Genomic DNA, 16391 nt, shown 5'->3' on the forward strand with positions numbered 1-16391 from the left:
ACTGGGGCAGGATGCTCAGCACAGGGACATCATCAGGGGGGCACGTCCTCCCTGGCCAGGGTACCCTCCCTAGACCAAGGGTACTCCAGTCACAGAGACAAAAAGACACTCACATTTATGCTTTAATAAAACTAGAAAGAGGAAAAAAAGCAAAGGGATTAGACCAAGATCCAGCCATGGACACTCCTTACCATGGCAAGGACTAGTCAGGTCACAGTATTTGCTGCCTGCAGCCCTGAGAACAGGGGGGATGGCAGCCCCCCGAAACCCAGCAGAGCAAGGCAGGACTGTTCCCCCTAGGACATGGTTTTATTGCTGGTGATGTCCCCCCAGAGAAAGGGGCTTGGGAGACCCTGAGCAAAGGGGGCCAGGTCAGGCACCAGCCCAACGGGTAGAAACAGCAAGTTCCATGTAACACCTGTTCCCACCCCAGAGCATCAGCCACCCACAATCTCCCACACTTTCCTTCACCACCTTTCCCTTGATGGCTCCATCCCATGCAGGATGGAACCCAAAGACCCCATTTGTGACAGGGAGATTTCTACTATGTGTCCCTCTGCATGGTTGCCCCCCACAATCCTTCCCACTTTAGTGACAGCTCAGGATTTCAGCTCCACTTTAGACACAATTTAATGACCTGCCCCAGGTCCATAGATACCCAAGTCCTGGACCTGCAGATCATCCCCACCATCATCCAGCTTACTCTGCCTCCACTCTCTCCATGCTCCCAGCACTCAGCACCAATGTGGAGCAGCCAAGGTTGGTCAAAGCACCTTCCCCATCCACTCTTTGCTAGGATGGGACTACTCCTCCTCTCATGGTACTCCCCCATCACAAAGACACTGCGCTGGTGGTCAAGAGGTTTGTTCATGCAGAAGAAAGGGTCACAGAGCCCCATGGCAGAGGCTCCCAGGGAAGAGAAGCTGGCATATTCCAGCCCTGGACTGCCAAACTAGGATCTGTTCCTCCAGATGAACTGAGGAAGAGACCTCCTTTCCTCATGGCTTCTTGGAGGCTCCTGAGCCTCCCTCTACGATTTTGTTGGCTAAAATCTCCTTCTCCTCCTTCATCTTCTTCAGCCTGACCTTGCTTTTGGAAGATGAGAAGGAGAGTGAGGCCTTGCTGAACTCCAGCGGGAAGATACCCACGTCCCCGTCAAAGCGATTCTTGGACACCTGCAGGTAGCGCTTCCCTGGCCCTGTCACCAGCTTACGGTCTTGCAGGATGAGGACGTTGTCGGCCTCCTGGCTGGCCTGGGGAGAAGAAAACATCTCCAGGAGGGTGCAAGGAATGCTGCCAGAGTGACAGGCCTCAGAGATGCTCACAAACACTTGCCCAACTTCTTTAAACCCTTTTACAGGGCACCCCATGCCACAGCAACTCCAGCATTTTCCCAGCACCAACCCCTTGTGTTCCCTGGGAACGTCCAGTGACCCACCAAGCACACCCTGTGCCACAGCCCACCCTGGGGAAATGGGATCACTGGAGGGGTGTGCACAGAGAGCACCTCCTGCCCACTACTGCAAGGCTGGTCAGCATCACGGAAGAGACTGAAATACTCAGAGCCTGTCCCCACACCCTCTCTGCCTCCCTCTTTAATTATCTCCTACTACATTCCACCCACAGTCAGTATTAATTAACTGCACCTAAAGCCCCAACAGAGCTTTAGCTGACAATGGGTTTGTTCTCTGCCTGCATTAGGACTCTGGGAGACAAGTCCCCAGTGATGATCCAGGGCACTGATGGCAGCTGAGGACAACTGCCCAACATATCCTAGCCCCTTCTGGGGAATAAACTGCACCCAAGAGACAGGAAGGGCCACCCTGGCCCAGCTCACCTTGGCAGAGCCAAAGATGGAGGCTGTCTGCAGCTCCTTCTCATCATCCTCCTTGCGAGGATGGATGATCAGGGTGATGTGGCACGTGTTGTCTGTGGCAAACTTGCGGAAGGCACCAACGATGAAGTCCTGGGCAGCGAGCCTGCCACAGCAGCAAGAATGGGGTCAGGGGCTGCCATTGCTCATGGCAGGAGGCAGCGAGGTGCTGATCCCCACAGCAGAAACCACCCGGGAACACGAGGCAAACAAGCCCATGCGGGAAGAGGGATGTGGTATGTCAGGGATGGCTGGTGACCTGTTCACCTCTTCCCACCTCTTCCTCCCTAGGGCACTGGTTGTCCTTTAATGAAACAAAGTGGCCAGAGAGGAGTAAAGGTGACATCCTGCGCAGAACCCCAGGCCCTGGTGTGACACCTGACAGGGACAGCTCCAGCAGTGAGGGTGGCAGAGGAAGGAAGGGAACAACTGAAGAAGAACTACCTGTCCACAGAGAGGTGCTCGTGTCCCATCATGAACTGGAGATTGTCAACAACCACGTGGGTGATGTCGTACATGTAGACTGCGTGCTGCATGGTGTCAATCACTGTCCTGAGCAGGGGAGATCAGGATCAGCCCCAGGGATTAGTGGAGGTAGGGATGGCAATGCTGAGCCAGGCTAAGGGATGCAGAGAAAGAACTGAGAGGTACCAGGCTGGGCCCTGATGGGACCTGGGCACATCCCACCTCCGCACCTCCCCCACTGTAGAGCAGGTGCAGCCCCATCCCCCAGGGAAAGGTAGTTGGGATCAGAAGGACCCAGCACTGCCCACACAGTCCCTGCCTACTGCCCTGCAATGCCCCCAGCTCACAGGGATCCTCAGGGTACATAGGGATGCATGCAGGTGCACAGTGCCTGATGAATAAAAAGGGTTAGAGATGCCTGTCCTCCCTCTTCAGCAAACAACAGCACTTCAAGTAAGCAGTGTGTGAGGGAACATGTCCTGCCATGGGCACAGGCTGGCTTCAGAGCAGCACAGGGTCAAGTCCCCTCCTTCACCCCCACCCCAGAGAGAGTCTATGAGAGTCCCCGTGACAGAAGGAACACAGGTGGTTGGCCACACAGTCCCCACACACCAACCCTGGGACTTGAACAGTCCCAATGTGACTCCTGCCAGCCCCAAATCTGTGACTCACTGCGGGGGAAGAGCCCCAGCTCCCCAGGGCCCTGCAGCACATGCCGTGAGGGGTAAATGCCACTGGGAATGGAGATGCAGGACCATACTTGATGTTCTGCTGGCCATGGAAGGTCATGAAGTAGAGCGGGAGCTCCTCGAAGCGATCAGCCCACTCATCATACAGTTCTAGCTGGTCCTCCAGGCGCCGGCCAGCAAACTGTGTCAGCATGATTTTGGCCAGACGGACGTTGTTGATCTCAAAGCTGCCCCACAGCGTGCACACACCCTGCATGCACAGGTCCAGTGCATACTCACTGATAAACGTGGTCTTCCCACTGCCCGTTGGGCCTGGTACAAGGACAACAACAGGAGAATTAGCTGGGGGAAATGATCTGACCCATCCTGACCATGTTGGGGGGTTCTTTAGAGGTGGAAGCACCAGGGACGGGGTAAGAGAAGCTCATCTGCAGCACTCAGACCATGAAGAAACTTCTCATGCCACACTACACACCTGGGTGCTTGAGCATGGCCTCCCACAGCTTATGGGTCCCCACAGGTTTGTGTGAAGGGCTGGGCAGCCAGTTGGGTGAGCGCCAGGAGGGCTCAGGGTGGCAGCTGGGAGAAGGGGTACGGGACAGCCCAGGACTTCCTACACTGCCCCAGGCAGGGAGCCCTTCGCCACATTGGCATGCAAGGTCCCACTGAACTGAGGAATGCACCCCAGCCTCTCACACACCCACAAGACAGGCTCAGCAAAAGCCTTGAGCAGAAAGAGACCTGAAAGACTTGTAAAGCACCACCCCCAGGAGGGTGAAGCCAGCAAACACCCCTTTGCTTGCCCTGTCCACCAGTCGTTGTGCCCGTTACCTGTGAAGATGGTGAGCTCCCCTCTGCGGTGCCCTTTGAGGAGCTTGTTGAGCTCGGGGAAACGTGCCCACTTGACACCAGACACCTGCTCGGTGTTCACCAGCTCCCCGAACACCTCCTCGCGCAGCTGCCGGAAGGAGATGATGGATTTGTGGCTTGCAAGCAGGGCAGAACGCAGGATCTTGGTGACGTTCAGGCCCTGGTTCAGAGCCTCCAAGGGCCGGGGCTGCAGGTTGCCAGGGCGCACCAGAGAGCAGCGCTTGAGACTCAGCTTGCGAGCAAAGAGCTTGGCAGCTTCCCAGGAGCGCAAGTCCTCGCCGAGCCACAGCGTGATGCGCTTGAACTGCTCCAGGTAGGGAAGAAGGGTGGGAGGCAGGGAGCTGGCCCCCCGTGGCAGGGCCAGGCTGGCCACTCCTGCAGCTTGGTGCAGGGCCAGGGCATCCAGCTCCCAGCCAGTTAAGACTAGCTCTGTGTCTCGGCGGCCAATCAGGGGCAGCCCAAAAAGATTGCGATAGGAATCGAAGCGGGGTAAAGTCTCTTCCACGTAAGTTTTTGTGCCCCCCTTCTTCTCCACCCTCAGGAGCTTCAGGCCCTTCAGGGTCGCATCTTGAGGACTGAACCAGGGGAAGACGAGAGACCTGGCAGCCCTCAGATAACGCACACCGAAGCGTTTCAAGGTGGCATCTGACACCTGGGAGATACCAAACAAAGCCTTAGTCTCCTTGGTCTCCTTCTCATCCAGCAGCTCCCAGAGCGGCAGAGCCCGTTCCCAGATGCAGCGGGCATCCTCGCGAGCCTGTCTCATTTCCTCCTCCGTCTCCTCCGAGCTGGCAGGGGGAATGGGGGTAACGCCATGGTGCCGCATTTCCACGTTAGCCTGGAAGTCCTGCCAAGTGCCCTCGGCCAGGGTGGCTGTGCACAGGAAGCTGCCCGTGGTCTTGTCAATGAAAAGCGTGAACGGGGCATTGGCGGACAGCGGCTGGTCCCCGCGGTCGCCGGTGAAGAGGCTGGGGGTGTGCAGGCAGCTGTACCCATCGTGGAAGGGGATGTCCTGCGCCCGCAGGTACTGGCGGATCTCGGTGATGGAGACGGAGGGCGCGGGTCCATCGGGGGAAGGCAGCACGCCCTTCTTGTAGCGCCGCTGGCCGAGGCGGCCCGGCGCCCCGGGGCCCAGCGAGGCTCCCTTGCTCCTGGCCCCCCCGCACAGCAGCAGCAGGAGGCGGCTGGCGGCCCTTCCGGGCCGCAGGGGCACCAGCGCCATCCTGACCGCCCCGGCACCCGCCCGCGCCGCCGCCGCAGCTCCGCATGGGCGGCTGCCCCGCGGCCCCCGGCCCCGCAGAGCCGCTCAGGCCACAGCCCCCACGTGGGTCCGCACGGACACCGCCATTGCCGCTCCCGCTCCCGGCGCGTCACTTCCCGCCGGGGTCGGGGGATGCCCCGTCCCGCCCCTCCCGCCGGTTCCGGCTCCGGGTGAGCGCGGAGCCATGACGAGCCGCGGGTCTCCCAGCCGGTTCCTGACCGCCGTGCTGCACAACGGCGTGGGCCGGTACGTGCGGCAGCTCCAGCGCCTGCAGCTCCTCTTCAGCCCCACCGCGGCCGACGCCCGCGGCGCCAGGTAACGCCGGAGGCACCACCCGACTGCCGGGGATGGGGCGGGGGGAGCCTGGTGACCCCTTAAGTGTCAGGACGGGTCTTCCCCTGGGCCTGTCAGCGTGGGGAAGGGACAGTGCTGCTGCTGCCGCTGATCACATGGCAGCGGCGGGGTGGGACCCCCAACCTCCTGCGAGACAGGGCAGGAGCTGGAAGGCAGCACCGGGGGCATCACCCCAAATTCTGCGCTGTGACCCCTCCCGTGGGCCCGGCACGGGCGGACAGTGACCCATGTCTGGCGGCTATGGCGATTCGTCCCTTGTCTGGCCTGGCTGGGGCTGAGAGTCCCCTCTGGCCCCCAGGCAGTTCGTGGAGGAAGCGGCACAGGACTTCGCCCGGCAGCACCCCGATGTCGTCCTCTACGTGAGCCCCCGCTCGGGCCCGGGCCCGGCCCCGGTGCTGCGGGCCGAGTACTGTGAGTGCTGGGGGCTTTGGGGAGGGGAGCGGGACGGGGGTCTCCCTGCCCTGCCTCGACTCCGTATTACCTCTGCCCAGCGCAGATGGTGCTGGGGCAGCTGCTGCCCCCAGGAGGCTGTGGAGTGGGGGGATCGCGGCCTGACCCCCTCACTCTGCTGCAGTGAACGGGACCGTGCGGGACGAGCTCATTGCCAGCAAGACGAGTGAGGAGATCGTGCAGCTGGCCACCAAGCTGGCCAACCAGTCTGGCCTGGACATCATCCGCATCCGCAAGCCCTTCCACACTGACAACCCCAGCATCCAGGGCCAGTGGCACCCCCTCACCAACAAACCCTCCATCCTCACCGTCCAGGGCCCACGCCTGCAGCCCCAATAAAGCCTCCTCCATCCCCCAGATGTCTCTGCATCCATTTCTCCTGCCTTTAGAGGGACACTGCTACACCACATCCAGACAGAGCCATTTTTATTGCTCGGGGGGAATGTGGAGCTGTGCGTAAGGAGTGCCAGACACAGAGTGATGACCCTCCTTGGGAGGTTGGGGGTGGTCCTTGGGGTAGTCCTTGGGGGTGGCTCATGCCCCCTTCTTGCAGCAAAAACAAGGGCTGGGGCAGGGTGGCAGAGTGTGCAACTCTTGCCTTTTCCTGCTAAGCCTCACTCTCTTGGAATAGGAGGCCTGAGCTGCAGCTCGTGAGAGACCCTGGGGGTTGTCACCTGTCCCCTGTTTCCCTTTCAGGGCTGAGCCCTTGGCAATGTCCTGATCATGGAGGTACAAGCAAGGAACATGGAGGAGGACATGGATCTCCACAGGTGTGTCCCTCCCCAGCTTCTCCGGTGCCACCACACTGTCCCTAGAGCATGAGATGTTTTTGTCACCCCCATCTCTCAGTCCCCAGGAGGTGGCAGTTGCAGAAACAGTTTGGGAGGATTTAGGCTGCTCCTGGAAAGTGCCATGAAGAGAAGGCTCCAGAGGGAGGCAAGCCCTTGTACAAGATTCTTCTTCCTCACTGTGTGAGGACATTTCCCTGCCCACGCATTTTCCCATGGGTGGCAGGGCTGTGCCTGAACTCCAGTTCACCAACAGCACTGCACAGGAGGGCAGAAACATGTTGTGCTTGGAGCCACAGGGGCACTGCAGACATCAGGGGCATGTGGACGATGTGCTGGTCCCTTGTCATGCTGTAGGGCATGGTGGTGACTGCCAGTCCAGCTGCTAGTGCATCCTGCTGCCTGCTGCTTCATCCAGTGCCCTGGGGAAAGGGAGCAGAGCCCTGTCAGGGTTGGAAGCCCTGGGGGTGCACCTCCCCAGTGCATCCAGCCCCATATTTCACCTGTGGCCTCTTCTGGCTTCTTCGCAGTGGGCACATGCCTCTTCACCAGCTGCTCTAGGGTATTCAGGACATCAGCTCCTCGCCCTATCTCTTGTGCCTCGCCAACCCATCCTCTCCCAGAGAGGAAACCCTGAGGGGGCAGATGCACAACAGTGGGTAGGAGCTGGAAGCCACTGAGACCACCCCTCACAATGTGAGATGTGTCCAGAGCCCCTCTCCTGCCTGAGAGCTGGCAGCTGGGGAAAACCTGCCAGCCCTACGTCGGCAAGGGATCCTGTGCCCTGTGAGAGGCACAGGCACAGTATGTCAGCCCTCATTCCCCCTCTGTCCTCTTCACCCACCTCTCAGCAGCTATCCAGCTCCTGTGTGCCAAAGGACACCCAGCAGGACTGGCCAAGACCACACATCCACAACAGCGTCTCTCTCACGCCTGGGTGAACAGACAAAAACTCCCCCTCCCATGGTGTCCGCCTTCAGCCAGGTGCCAGCTCCTGTCTCCAGCTCGTGGCCACCGTCAGTGAGTTTTTATACATAAATAGAGCTCCAAATTTAAATAGATAATTCTTCCTTTTTTTCTGTACAGCAAGTCTTAAAAGTGAGTGAAAAGCCGAAGGAATGGCCGAGCCCGGGCCCGGCCCAGCTCTGCCATCAAGGAGGTAGTTTTGCCTGAGTCTTGTAACACTGCTGGCAAAGGGTGGGAGAAGGGGCTGGAGGGGAGGAGGGCCCCACTGGCAGGACCCCCCTCCCCAGCCCCTACACGGAGCTCTCGTCCAGCTTTTCCACCAGTTGCGTGTGTTTTCGCTTCTCCAGAATTTTGCTGAGCTCCTCGGTGAAGGACGCACTGTAGAGTGGGGAGGCCAGTGGCTCCTCCTGCTGCTGCAGCAACATGTAGCTGTTGCCGTTCATCTTGCGCAGGACATTGGGCAGAGCCCCCACGCCGTTGGTGAGCTCGGCTGGCAGCGGGGGTGGCAGTGGGGGCACAGCAGCTGGCAGCTCCTTGACTGGGGAGGTGGCAGCTGTGGGCGCCTCGCCAGGGATGATCCGCAGGCAGCCATCGGGGTAGGTGAGCTCTTCCTCCTCCTCCTCCCGGTGGCCCTTGCGCAGGCAGTTGGCTGAGACGGTCTGCAGCTCCACGCTGGCTGGCCGTGGCTCCCCTAGCACATATTTGCCCTTGCGCTTCTCCAGGCAGGACATGTACAGGAGGATGATGCTGAGCACGGTACAGAGCACCACCAAGGTGACGATGGCAGAAATGTAAGCCACCTTCATGTCGTTGGTCGCCTGGCTGGCAGCATGGGGTGATGGGGCAGCGGTAGGGCTGCGGGGCAGCTCGGGCAGCACGGAGAGGCTGTAGGCAGCCAACAGTGTCCGGAGACCCTGCTCCTCGCCGTAGCAGCGGTACTCGCCGCTGTGCTGGGGCAGCGTGTCCGTCACCAGCAGCCCGTCCACCCCCACACGCAGCCTGTCCTGTCCCGTGCCCAGCACTTCGCTGCCATTCAGCAGCCACACGGCTCGGGCCAGGTTAGAGCGCTGGTCACAGGGCAGCAGCACATCATCCCCCTGCAGCACCGTCCGGTTCTTCCACACCAGGGAGCCTGTGGGGACACGCACTGCCTTGCACCTCTCCCAGCTATTCTAAGGGATGCTGGACACCAGCATCCCCGTGGTCCCAAAGGGCAGGAGAGACTCACCTCGTCCAGAGCTGCTCCGGCATCCCTTGTTGCCACTTTGAATGTCCTGCACCAGCCCTGTGCTGCAAGGCATGGGGGGCTCAGCCACACAGCCTCAGCTGAGCCCACCCTTACAGGGGTCACGGCCACCAGGGGACCCACTGTCAGATGCCAAACCTTTGGGGTTGGCTCTGGGTTGACATGAAACAGCACGGGATGGAGCAAGTGGAAGGTTCATGGGGACCCATCTGAGGACAGGCAGCCCGTCCCTACCTGTCTGTGGTGGTGATGGTGCGGCATGCCCTGCCATCCCAGGCACAGTAGGGGTCCCGGGCGAGGATGCAGTCGTAGCAGGAGGCGTACTTGGCGCATGAGGCCAGGGGCACCTGCACGATCCCACTGGCTGCCCCCACATACAGGCTCCTCTGAGAGGGAAAGGCCTGGCTCAGTATGGATCTGGCATGGTGCTGCTGGGCTTTGGAGTGCCCTATGGTGCCCAGAGATCCCCCCCAGCCCCACAGCATAGCTCTCCCTTCATGGGTGTGCATGAGAAGGGTCCCCAGCACCCAGTCAGTGCTTTTGGCCAGGCTGGTTCATTTCCCCAAGCTACCCTCCTGGGCTCCAGCACAAATCCTGAGCTGGGGTGACCCAGGAGTCATGTCCCCCTGGGGCCCCAAACTGCAACAGCAGCTTCACAGCACAAGCATGCCCCATGTGTGGTTTCCCCTTCCTTGTTGCACCCCTCACCTGGATGTGGGAGATCACCAGGCTCTCCACAGGCTGCAGGTCCCTGAACACCTGCACCTCCTCCACAATGTGGATGCCAGAGTTCACCACCACAGCCTTATGGATCCAGCCATCCCCTGGAGAGCAGAACAAGGGATTCAGGAGGGAATGTGAGGTGTGCCCTTTGCCCAGCAGAGGCCCATCAAACTCATCTCAGACTGACCTGTCCCCATGAAGAGCACATCATAGGAGAGGCCATCCAGGGCCTGCACCCTGTCTACAGCCAGCTGGCTGTACGCCACGTTCTTCTTCACCAGGAGCGGCTCCCCACCAGCTGGCTTCACTTCCTCAAACATGAGTGGGTGCAGCTTGACAAAGTCCAGGACACTGTTGGGCAGGTCCTGTGAGGAGTTGTAGCCCTTCCTGCGGGAGTGGTCCGTGATGCACTGCCCAGGGGAAACAGGGGTCAGAGAGGAAGACAACTGCCCCATGTCCCCCTGCTCTGCACTCCTAGGCACTCACGGAGCCGGGCCGGGGCTCAGGCACTGCACCGTCGTAGCGAGACCATTTGCGAGCCCAGTCCTGGTACTCCATGTAGGGGCCCTCAAAGGCACGCTGCACTGCTGAGATGTTGTAGCGGCACACAGCCGAGGCCTCCATGGTCCTCCTGAGGAGCAGAACCTCACCTAAGCCTGGGCAGAGGCATGGGTGCTCCCAACCAATGCACCCCCAGGTGCTCAGCACCTGCCTGCACATCCCCTCACACATCTCTGGCTCCCCTGGTGCTGCAGACTTTTAGCCCCAATCATTTTGGCCACTGCCCCACTCACCACTGTGCTGAGAGCGTGAAGGCGGCATAGAAGACAGTGCTGGCCCAGCCGCCCCCATCCAGGCTGCAGACACTGCGCAGCACTTCGTAGTAGGGGATGTAGCAGACTAGGCGTGCCTTCATGAAGGACGTCCACTTGCGCTGCAGAATCTTCTTTCCCCCCACATCGCTCTGGGAGGGTGCAGAGAGCATTTCTGCACAGGCTGGACAGTTGTTCATTCCCCTCTACCTGTGCCTCAGTCTTCCCACAGGCGGAGGCATACTGCCCCTGCACCAACAGGAGCAGTGCTTGGTTCCCTGTGGCTGGGACCATGCCTACCTTGCAGACACGGGCCACCCGGGCCACTCGGGCCACCTGACTCTTGTCAAAGAAGGATGTGGTCTCCTCTCCTGCCCGCTCCATAAAGAAGTAGTAGATTTTGTCATCATCACCCACAGGGCTGTCCCTGCTCTCCCGGACCAGCACAGAGGTCACAAACTCAGCATCTGGGGACACAGAGCAAGAGGTGGTGATTGGAGACCAACACAGAATGGGGAATCCCTCCCTGCCTCAGTTCCTTCTCATAGCAAACCACACAGAACTCAAGAGCCATCCCCCACACCTGCTCCAACTCTCAAGTACAATGCACAGTGTCCCATGGCCCACGAGATGGGAAGGATGGGGACATCTCACCATTCAGCCAGTGCAGTGGGGACTCCTCTGTTTTCAGTGGCCGCTGGTGCAGGTTCCTCCGAATGTCAGGGAGGCTCCGAAACTCGTAGCGTGTTGCTGTGTACAAGCCTCCATCTGTGCAGGGCAGGTGCCCATCAGCATGGCCCTGCCCTGAAGCCTGAGGACAGCCCCACAGGCCACCAGCATCCCCACACCCCAGGCAGACGAGTGCGGGGCGGATCACTGGCACCCCCTGGAGAGGTGTTGGGGATGGGGCCATGGTCAGTGGCATCCTGCATATCCCCACCAGCCCCAGAAAGGTGCTGCTTACCCACAATAAGGCCAGTGTAGCCACGGGCAGGGTCATATGGACACTTCTCCTTGCCTTCTTCAAAGTGAGACGGCAACATGAACCTGTTGGCATCCTTGAGGGGGACAGGGAATCAGGTTAGACAGGAGGGGACAGACCCACCTCACCTGCCAGCCTCAGGCTCTCTGCAGAGGCTGCTGGCAGGTACAAAGTGATGCCCGCAGCCATGCCCATGTCCAAGTAAGACAAACCCCCCTGGACACCCTCCAGCTGGTCAGAAACCACACAGCCAGCCACAGCCCCCAGCCAAGACTGCGAGAGGGCTCTGGGAGGAAGACGAGCCTCAGCTGGGCTTTGCATGGGCACTGGGCAGGAGTCAGCCAGTGCAACCAATATTCCCAGACAGTGCCTGGTTGGCAGATGTTGCTCAGCCAGCCTGGAGTCCCCCCAGGTGCTGTTCATGTCATAGAAGGAGTTACTTTCTTTGGGGTTTGCAGTTCAAAGCATGTTAAATAATGACGGGGCCCTTCCAGCTTGGCAGCTCCTCCACCCAATTTCCAGTGTGTGCAAGGGCCAAACCGGACCAGCAGCACAGCCAAGGGAACAGGCACAGCCTCTCCAGAGCTCCCTGGCCACACTGCAGACATGGTCACGGGGCCCGTTTGCCCCCCAGCTCAGGAATGGAGGTGGGCAAATGGCAACTCCATTGACTCAAGGAGCTACTGAAAGGGGGTCAAAGTCCCACTGCCAATAAAACAAGGCTGCTCTTGGACACTGCCATGAGTCACAGCCATGTGGGGACTGTCAAACTAGCACAGGAAATCCCTGGGGAGGGGCTGCTGAATCAGTCCTACCCCTGCCACCTTTTCCAGGGCATGCATTCCACCTGCCATCAGCCACTCTGCAGCCCCACCTCTGGGAGAGTATTCTGCAACAGCAGGCAGTGGAGACCAGGTCCAGGGCTGGTGCATCCCATCCTGCTCAGTCCACATGCGTCCCCTACAGCACTGATCCATCCCCAGCCCTCTCGCTTGCGGTCAGAGTCCAACCCCAGTGCCAGGGTGGGGACTTATAGCATCTGCATCACGGTGGCCACATCCTCAAACCTACTCACCCCAGCCTGGGAGTTACCCCCACCGTGAGCCAGGCAGGAGCAAGGACAGAGGTAGAAAGGGAGTAGGGCTGTGGGTTGAGATGGCGGGAGAGGACAGGGGCTGCACCCCTCCAGGGTGACATAGTGGCAGGTGGCAGCTGTGGGTGAGCCGTACTCACGATGGCAGCGCAGAGCGGGTGGAAGGCGTAGGTCCCACAGGCATAGAGGTGGGTGCTGTTCAGCCGCTGCAGGAACCGCACGTGGTTGAAGCACTCGGTCTGCAGAGCGGGAGAGCAGGCGTTACGAGCCAGGAAAAGTGGGGGAAATGCCTCCCTGGCACCCACCCAGCAGCTCTACCTTGTTGTTTTTGCCCTTCTGCAAGCAGTCCATCCGCTTCTCTGGGGAGGCTTCCCAGTGGATCTGCAGGGGGAAGAGAGACTGCTACTGCATGACTCCCATCACTGCATGGCTGCCCTGTCGCTGCAACCTCCAGCTTTCATCAGAGCCATCAGGGATGATAAAATCCTTATTTATTTGTTTAGGGAGAGATGGTTGCTCAGAGCACAAGATAGCACCCTGCACACATCCCACCAGCCTGGGGCAAGTGTGGTCCCACACCCCAGTTAGTGGGCAGACATCCCAGAGCACTGCAGGAGCCTGGAGGATTTTGGGATATCCTTCCCTGGGGGAGCAAAAGAGTGTGATTCCCTCCCTGCCCTTCATTCTGCTGGGGTGTCCGTGAAACAGGCAGCTCTGGGCTTGGGGATGTCTCCCACCACTGTCCCCATGCTGCCTGGCTGGGGAGAAGGACCAGGTGTCCACAGGGGACCTGGGGACAGACTTGGAGACATCACCTCCAGGCAGGACCTGAGATGGTGAGGGGGAGGTTGAGCAGGGATAGAGTGGCCACGATGTGGATGGGGATTGGGCAGCATGGCAGAGGCTGGGCTCACCGTGCGGTGGGAGCCGTCGGCCACGTCGCTGGAGTTGAGGGCGAAGATGGCTCCCCTGGCGCCCACGTAGAGGATGCCCTGCTCGTCCTCCAGCAGCAGGGTGCTGTAGTTGAGGGTGTGCGCGGTGAAGCGCCGGACTCCCGACAGCTCTGCAAAGGGAACAGGGGGCTGAGGGGGACCCCGGGGCAGGCACTGTGCAAGCCACTGGGAAAAGACAAGAGAATGGAGCTGGAAGTGGGTGGGATGGCACTTACTGGGGTTATCAGGCAGGCAGTGCTGGGTGACAGCAGTTACAGCAGGAGGAAAGGAAGGGAGAAGGTTTGTTAAAAGGCAAAAGGCACTAATGGAGCTCAGGTTCACAGAGGAAATTTCTCTCTGCTAATTAAAGCACAGCTCAGGGGTGGGAGCTGCAATATCTGTGCTGGGCACAGACCTGCCATGTTGTTTGGGAAACTGCTGAAGAAAGCAGAAACATGCTGGCAGTGACTCTGGCTCTGAACTGAGCCCAGCCATCCCAGGGAAGGATAAAAAACCTGAACCAAAACTGTCATACAAGGGGAGTGATTCTGCTGTGAGGCTGAGTGCTTCTGCCCACCAAGCCAATGAAACCATCCAATTTGAGGCACTGAGAAGTGTGAGGCAGGACTCAACCCTGGCCAGAGGGACCAGCAGGAAGTGAAAATTCTGAGGCTTGGGACCCTATAGGCAGCTGGAAAAGGAATAATTCCCCGTCTTCCCCAGAAAAGATGCATTGCCTGGAGAGAAAAGGGCACCCCAGCTACTAATGAAACTCTCCCACCATCGATTGCTGAGTTGAGCCTCACTAATGAGGTCAACGATGCCATGTGGATCCCCAAGGGACATGACACTGCTGGACTCACTGACATCACAGAGGCTGGAAGTCAAGAGTTCAGTGGCAATTAGAGAAAATCACAGAAGAAAGTTTCCTGCTGACTATTTGGCCCATGAGATCCCAGCCCAGGTGTGATGCCCAGCTCAGGACACCCTTCAAGGGCTGCTGGGCAGGGCCAGGGGTTGGTCAGGGCTGGCTCCCTGTACATCCTCGTCCCCCTCTGGCTTTTGGGGAGATGATTTTGCCATGCTCATTTCTTTGGGGCACACAGTACCAAACAGCCATGTGGGCTCTGATTTCTGGAGCCCAGGGGATCAGAGGCCTCCATGTAGCCACCCTCCCATGCTGAGCCCCCTGCTCCAGGTGGGTGGCAAAGACTAGATGCAGTCACAATGCACTAAGGCCATGCCAGCAAAATCCCAAACCACACTGCCACCACAGGACCCACACCCCCTTACCATCAAAGGTGACTGTTGTCCTGGGGGTGGCATCCAGGTCGGTGGCAGAGCGCCGTGATGGGTAGCCCATGGCTGCCGCTGCCATGAAGAGAGTTGTCAGGAGATGTGCCGGCCCTGCGCTCATCTTCCCGCTCTCTGGGCAAGGGCAGCTGCCTCAGCCGCCGGGCCGGCACCGCCACTCCTCAGCACGGGCTCTCCAGCTCTCTGGGACAGGGCTGGCCACCAAACCCTCCTGAAACACAGAGCGCTGGCTCAGACACTCCTGCTGCCCCAGCACCTCACAAGGAAGCAGGCTTGGGAAGCAGCCAGCTGCATACATGCATGGATGCTTGACCCAGCACGGCCTCAGAGCAGGGATGGCTTCAGGGAAAAACAAACCCTCATTTGCTCAAAGGGAAACCAAGGCATAGCACAAGGCACGGAGCCTGCAGCCATCATGGAGCATGGAGGGGAGTTTGAGCACAGTGACCTTCTGCAGCATCTCCCTGGGTCAGCAACCATTCTGTCACAGCAGGGAGCTGCTTGCTGAGCACTTGGGTCAGCTGCCTGGAGGTACATTTTCTCCCAAGTCTCCTCTGGGTTCATCCCTCATTCACCCCCAGCCTTTTGCTCCTGCAGATCCCCAGACTGAAGGATATGTTTCAGCAGAGGCAGCTGATCCCCTATTGCATATCACACCCTTTCCCTCAAAAGCAGAGAAAGGGGCTCAGGACCAAGCCCCTCTGTGCATCTCTTGGCACCCTGGGGTACTCCAAGACCCACCAGAGTGGCTGCAGCAGGAATGGCAACAGAGAGGGTCCTGGGGAGCCCAAGCCCTGCTATGTAAGGACATGGTCCTTGGCCCCAGTTCTGCCCGCCCACCCCCGAAGTGATGAGACTCCAGAGGACTGAGGCATTGGAAAGGATGCTTCAGGCACGCAGGGATGTAAGGTGAAGGAAAATCCATAGAGGAACTGCTTGGACTCTTCGGCAAATCTTTTCAAGCGGAAACAATTTTTGCCCCCTATGTTTTTCCACGAGATTTCAGGTTCTCTTTCATCCCAAGCTGCCTTGAAGCTCCACATCTACTTAGGCTCTCACTTTCATGCATTCGATAACTCACAAATAACCCCCACCTCTCCCAGCTGCACTAAGCAAAGCCACTAGCTCATCTTGCAGACATTAAGGAGGAAAAAGATGACTGGGTATCTCTGAGCTGGAGAGCTCCCAGTAAGCAACCAGAACCTAAGTATTTGCTTAGAGGTTTATAAATATATATATATATACACCCACATATATATATATATATATATAAAAAAACAAATACCTGACCCTGTAGAGAAGCTGCCTATACATGCTCACTGCAAACAATTTCCCTGAAGCAAATACTTTGCTGAGTCCCAAGAAGAAGGGAGGTAAAACCAAGGTGAAGAGGGCTTTGGGGCTGAAAAGGAGAAGTGAGGGTCCACACGTGGATTCAGCCATAGTTCTGGAGCTTGCATCAAAGTGCTGGTTCAAGGGGTTTCAGACACAAACCTCACACCTGCACTGGCAGCTGCTCCAGAGCATTCTGGGAATGAGGCAGATGGGAAATATTCCTCCCTGCTGCTCCACT

The 16391-nt window shown here is 58.8% G+C and overlaps 3 protein-coding genes across 8 annotated transcripts in view; 1 reads left to right on the plus strand and 2 right to left on the minus strand.

Annotated features, from left to right (window-relative positions):
• Nucleotides 1–104: 104 nt before the first annotated feature.
• TWNK (twinkle mtDNA helicase) lies at nucleotides 105–5245 on the minus strand. Of its 2 annotated transcripts, XM_018911158.3 has the most exons (5): nucleotides 3859–5245; nucleotides 3099–3339; nucleotides 2318–2425; nucleotides 1838–1979; nucleotides 105–1253 (listed from the first exon to the last, which is right to left on the minus strand). In XM_018911158.3, the coding sequence occupies exons 1-5, from the start codon at nucleotides 5117–5119 to the stop codon at nucleotides 999–1001; spliced, it is 2007 nt and encodes a 668-aa protein (XP_018766703.2). In that variant the 5' UTR covers nucleotides 5120–5245; the 3' UTR covers nucleotides 105–998. The 2 variants fall into 2 exon arrangements, 1 of the variants encoding a protein (XP_018766703.2); XR_007777859.1 differs by lacking the exon at nucleotides 105–1253 and having other exon boundaries at nucleotides 1939–1979; nucleotides 2318–2492; nucleotides 3011–3339.
• Nucleotides 5246–5305: 60 nt separating this feature from the next.
• On the plus strand, nucleotides 5306–6321 carry MRPL43 (mitochondrial ribosomal protein L43). Its single transcript, XM_018911157.3, has 3 exons — nucleotides 5306–5473; nucleotides 5811–5923; nucleotides 6087–6321. Exons 1-3 carry the CDS (start codon nucleotides 5343–5345, stop codon nucleotides 6299–6301), a joined length of 459 nt encoding a protein of 152 aa, XP_018766702.2. The 5' UTR covers nucleotides 5306–5342; the 3' UTR covers nucleotides 6302–6321.
• Nucleotides 6322–6371: 50 nt separating this feature from the next.
• The window catches only part of SEMA4G (semaphorin 4G), a 29053-nt gene continuing 19033 nt past the window's right edge, over nucleotides 6372–16391 (minus strand). For 4 of the 5 annotated variants that reach the window (XM_018910667.3, XM_050975987.1, XM_050975985.1 and 1 more), the window contains exons 2-17: nucleotides 14798–15029; nucleotides 13487–13635; nucleotides 12891–12953; nucleotides 12713–12811; nucleotides 11462–11555; nucleotides 11152–11265; nucleotides 10798–10964; nucleotides 10480–10649; nucleotides 10172–10316; nucleotides 9873–10095; nucleotides 9671–9786; nucleotides 9197–9348; nucleotides 8945–9006; nucleotides 7595–8863; nucleotides 7254–7383; nucleotides 6372–7172 (exon numbers count right to left, since the gene is read on the minus strand). In XM_018910667.3, the coding sequence (XP_018766212.2) occupies nucleotides 8007–8863; nucleotides 8945–9006; nucleotides 9197–9348; nucleotides 9671–9786; nucleotides 9873–10095; nucleotides 10172–10316; nucleotides 10480–10649; nucleotides 10798–10964; nucleotides 11152–11265; nucleotides 11462–11555; nucleotides 12713–12811; nucleotides 12891–12953; nucleotides 13487–13635; nucleotides 14798–14921 (2535 nt within the window). In that variant the 5' untranslated portion in view covers nucleotides 14922–15029 and the 3' untranslated portion in view covers nucleotides 6372–7172; nucleotides 7254–7383; nucleotides 7595–8006. The remainder of the gene's footprint in view (nucleotides 7173–7253; nucleotides 7384–7594; nucleotides 8864–8944; nucleotides 9007–9196; nucleotides 9349–9670; nucleotides 9787–9872; nucleotides 10096–10171; nucleotides 10317–10479; nucleotides 10650–10797; nucleotides 10965–11151; nucleotides 11266–11461; nucleotides 11556–12712; nucleotides 12812–12890; nucleotides 12954–13486; nucleotides 13636–14797; nucleotides 15030–16391) is intronic. The other variant, XM_009087230.4, reaches the window with a different exon arrangement.

This window comes from Serinus canaria, chromosome 6 (assembly GCF_022539315.1).
Source record: "Serinus canaria isolate serCan28SL12 chromosome 6, serCan2020, whole genome shotgun sequence".
NCBI classification, from domain to species: Eukaryota; Metazoa; Chordata; class Aves; order Passeriformes; family Fringillidae; genus Serinus; species Serinus canaria.